Genomic DNA, 4,408 nt, shown 5'->3' on the forward strand with positions numbered 1-4,408 from the left:
CCCGGGGGCCCTGTGCCCGCCGTGCGCACCCATGGCAGGGCTGGGGCCACCCAGCAGAGACCTGCACCCACAGTGGGCACCCACTCCAGGGCCCCCAGCACCCGTCAGGGCACCCACCCACCCACCCCAGGGCCAGCAGCGCCCAGCGGGGCAAGGCCTGGGGAGAGGAGGCGGGTGCAGGCCCGCGGTGGGGCAGCAACATGGCTGGGGGCTCCTTGGGGGGGCAAGTGACAGCGCTGGTGGGGATGAGGGTCCCCAGTGCAAGGTGAGGGGCAGAGCAGTCAGCAGGGATGGGATGGGCATGGGGATGGGGATGGGGATTGGTACGGGGACGGGGACAGGGATGGGGACGGGGATGGGGATGTGCCACCAGACGCATGGGACCTGTTTGGAGGAGCTGCTTGCTGCAGGCCAGGGATGCTGCCTGTCCTGGCCAGCTGGGGTGGGGGGATTGCATGGAAGAGGGGATGGGGATGGTGTTCAGGACTGTGATGGCAACGGGTGTGGTGACTGGGATAAGGATAGAGATGGGGATGGGAGTGACCCCTGTTCTCACACAGAGACCTCCACAAAGAATAACTTCTGCCGGAGTCTGCTGTTCCCTCACCAGGGGGTGACCTCAGCCAGGGTGACCCCAGTGAAGCACTCCGAGCCCAGGGGTAGCCCCGAGGGCCACTGTGTCCTGCTGCTCCCAGGGCTGCTCCCGTGTCCCGAAGGCTGCAGGGTCTGCTGGGCTGGGGGCACCCTTGTGGGGACCCTCCTGGACGTGCTCTCTGCTGCGCAGGATGGAAGGTTCTTCACCCCCCAGGAGCAAACCTTGGCCCTTCCGCAGCCCCAAACCAAGCCAGGTGGTCTGGGCCCCACCGGGATTTCAGCTGCAGCCCCTTCCCACGCAGGGCAGACCAGGGCTCCCTCTCGGCCCAGAGGAATGCCCTGGAAGATCAATCCCCGCTGGCCAGGCCGTTTTAAACCTGAGTGTGTCTGGCTCTGCACTCTCCCATTGACGCTCCCAGTTCTCCCATTGACCCATGGTCATTCACAGCTCAGAGCCTCAGGGGACTTTTCATTTGTGTACATTAAAAATTCACATTTCTCAGGGCAAATTGGAGATGTCCCAATAGGAAAATACAGCCAAAGGAAAACACATAAATCATGTGGCTTCTCAACAGGCCTTGGCTTCTTACATTACCCCTCTCCTGCCTCAGCCCAAATACTGCAAATGCAGAAAATAACCAGTGGGAACACGTCTGCCTCGGCACCTGGCATAACCCCATCATTTCCCAGGACAAGCTCCAGTGTTGGGTAATGGCAGGGCAGGGAGCAAAGCTGCACACAGGATTCATTTCGCCTGACGTCGTTAACCCGGAGCAATAGTCAACACATGAAATTGTGCTTCTCTGTTTGTCCCAGTGACTCGGGGGGCTGGTGTTTCCCAGTTCAGAGGGCTCTCGGGATGCTGGTGCTCCAGCTTCGGGCTCCACAGGCACAGTCCCTGCCAGAGCTCTCTTCTGGGATGCCAAAACCCAGCAGGACCGAGATGAAAAGAAAAATTTTCATGTTTTTGAGGGGGACGACCCCACTGGGGAGTTTCTGTCGGAGCTGTGGCTGCCTCCCCAGCACTCCGGGCTGGTGGTGGGTACGGCGGCAGACCTGCCCCTTGGGGGGCAGAGGTACAACATCTGGCATGAGCTGGGAGTGCGAGAGGCACCGGCCAGCCCAAGGGGCACCGGCCAGTCCCAGGTGCCATGCAGGGGACCCCAGGGGCCGCAGAGAAGCCTGATGCTCTCACCCAGCCGGAGGGTGACCCCTGTCCCTCGCCACCCCCCCAACACATCCCAGATCTCCTTCAGCAGCTGCAGCAGGGTGAGCGCAGAAGGGCCCCCCCAAACCACAAAGTTTTGGAAAAAGCAACAACCACAATTTGAATTTTCTGTTGTTTCTTTTTCTCCTGCAGTGTTTCCTATCTGGTTTGGTTTTTTTTTTTTCCCTTCTTTTCTTTTCTCCTCTTTTGAAAAATTCCTTCTGACCATGAAACAAATGAGAAAACACCCGGAGGGTGGCGGAGGGGGCTGGGGGCTCTCTGGACTCTCTGCTTGCTGAAATTTCCCAAATTCCTCCTTCCTGAGCTTCTACCTCTGTGACTCCTCCCTGTTTGCCGCTGCTGGGTGCTTGCCCTGAGGCCTCTCACTCACCCTTTCTGCAAGCAGCAGCTTGGGAAATGCTTGGAGACGGCTCAGGCCTAGGAAGAACAAGAAGCCGGTGGCTGGTATTTATTCCCGCAGGAGCCTTGTACACCTTTGTACATAAACACTCCTACACACAAGAGGTGCTTCGCGCCCAACAGCAGGGACTTTGTCCCTGCAAAGAAAAAGATGTGAAACTCTGAATATTAGTTGCCTCCTTGTGCACAGGAACAGAAGTTTAGCTGATGGAAGTATTGGGTACGCACGTCATCGCTTCGGCAAGGCTGAGTGCCATGGGAGAGGCTGGGCTTAAAAATCAGCTCAGCAAAACTGCAGCTGAATAGAGTGGCAGATCTCAAACGCAGACTCTTGGCAAAAAAACCCTCAGGGAAGAGCTGTGCGGGGCAGGAAAGCTGTTCCCGACGGCCACTGTCCTTGGGAAGCTCTTGTGCCACCACGCAGCTTGCACCCCCAGGTGACACAGGGACTCCTGGAAGGGTAAATCCTGTTGCCGGGTGGGTTTGGATGAAATGAAAAGGCTTCTCCCCCCGGGCTGGACGGGCCGTGCCCGGGGTACTGGGCTGGGGGTAGCAGCGGTGGGCTGGAGGCAGCACTGCTGTGGGCTTCTGTGGCAAGCTCGGCACAAGCCCCCACTGCAGCCCCGGTCCCACAGGGCCTTGCTGTCGGCCAGAGGGGTGCGGGCAGGGCCCAGCAAGGGGGGGAATCGGGAGTTTAACCCCTAAAGATGGTGCAGATGGGAACGCAGCTCCCTGCTTAGGATGCACTTTGTAGAGCAGGGACTGAGCGCTGGAGCGGCAGGAGGAAACACCCGGCTGAGAGGGAGCAGAAGGGCTCCATCTGCTCTTATCTGAAAAGAACCGAGAGTGGTTCCATCACGGTGTGAATTCCTTCACAGGGAGGAAAAGCAGAAACCGAAAATCCCTTTAAGCTGGTGGAAAAAGGCAGGACAAGGAGGAAGAGCTGGTAACCAGAATCCAAGAGACTTGCAAATGAAATAAGATGCACATTTTTCACAGGGGGATGACTGAAGTCTTAGAGAGGGAGGGAGTTAATCCTTGGCAGCCCGGGAGATGGGGAACACTTGGAGGAGTGAACGTCCTGCTCACCCCGGGCTCGCAGAGCAGCTGACCCCAGGCGTGCACCCTCCCCAGGGCTGGCAGCACCCCGCGGGCAGCGAAATGCTCATGGTTACAGCTAAGGAAACCGAGAAGCAGCCAAGGTCACTGTCACAGCAGCAGAAAGCACCGGGGCTGGAAATGGAGTCTGGGGATCTGGAGCCTTCCCGCAGCCCGCTGGGCTCCCAGTCCCCGCTGCCCTTTCCAGCGAGGTGGCTGGGAAAGGGGCTGCTGGAGCTTTTGGTGCTTTGGGGCGTTTTCGTCTGGTTCTGTTCAGGTTTTTACAGCAGTAGACAGAAAGCAGTGGGTTTTTTTCATCTCCTAGTGCCTGCACATCCTGTGGGGTAGGGTGTGAAAACCTGAAAAAATCCGGAATCTGAGCGTGGAAATCAAGAAAAACCTTGGCTGAAGATTAAGATATATTTATACACCCTATTGGAAATTGTTCATGACAGAGAAAGCCTTATTTCTGTCACTTCTTGGGCCCCACCCTTCAGAGCCCGTGCTGTCCCTTCCCCTTGCTGTCTTGAGGTGACCCTCTGCAGCTGTAGGAAACACCCTGACTTCCCAGCTGCGCCCCGAGGCCGGTATTCCCGCACACCCCGTTACGTAGCTGAGTACACGGTTTGGAGGAAGCTGGTCGGGTGGGCTGAGAAACATCACCGCTCCCTTGCCTGGTCCCCTGAGGTATGGCCGTGCCTCTCCCTCTGCTTTGGCCACCAGAGCTGGACGGGAAGCACGAGCATCACATCTGTGAACTGGGCAGGAAGGCTCTGGGGAGAGGTTTGATCCCCACCGGGGGGTTCAGGACTGTGCCCAAGTGCCCAAGTGCTCTTCCCCTGCATTGGCTGCGTGAGGAGTGTGTCTGCTGGCATCCCCCAGGTAACTCTGCAGCTTTCTCCTACGGGTTGTCAGAAGCCGGCAGGTACCTTCCTGGGCCTCGTGGGGATGCAGGGACAGGCAGGGACCCAGCGGAGCCCTCAACAGACGTGGCTGCCACTGGCTGGGGGTGCAGCACGGCCAAACCCGGCAGCAGCATCGTCCCGGCGCTGGGGCCAGCCGCGTGCTGGCAGCTTGACTCCAGCCACC

The 4,408-nt window shown here is 58.6% G+C and overlaps 1 protein-coding gene across 1 annotated transcript in view; it reads left to right on the forward strand.

The window, feature by feature from the left end:
- Positions 1-4,408, forward strand: part of ANGPTL4 (angiopoietin like 4) — a 19,696-nt gene that overhangs the window by 6,659 nt on the left and 8,629 nt on the right. Inside the window, exon 4 of the mRNA XM_026865136.1 lies at positions 1,437-1,863. Coding sequence (XP_026720937.1) covers positions 1,437-1,863 — 427 coding nt within the window. The remainder of the gene's footprint in view (positions 1-1,436; positions 1,864-4,408) is intronic.

Source organism: Athene cunicularia, assembly GCF_003259725.1.
Source record: "Athene cunicularia isolate RWA chromosome 28 unlocalized genomic scaffold, athCun1 chr28_part2, whole genome shotgun sequence".
Lineage (NCBI taxonomy): Eukaryota > Metazoa > Chordata > Aves > Strigiformes > Strigidae > Athene > Athene cunicularia.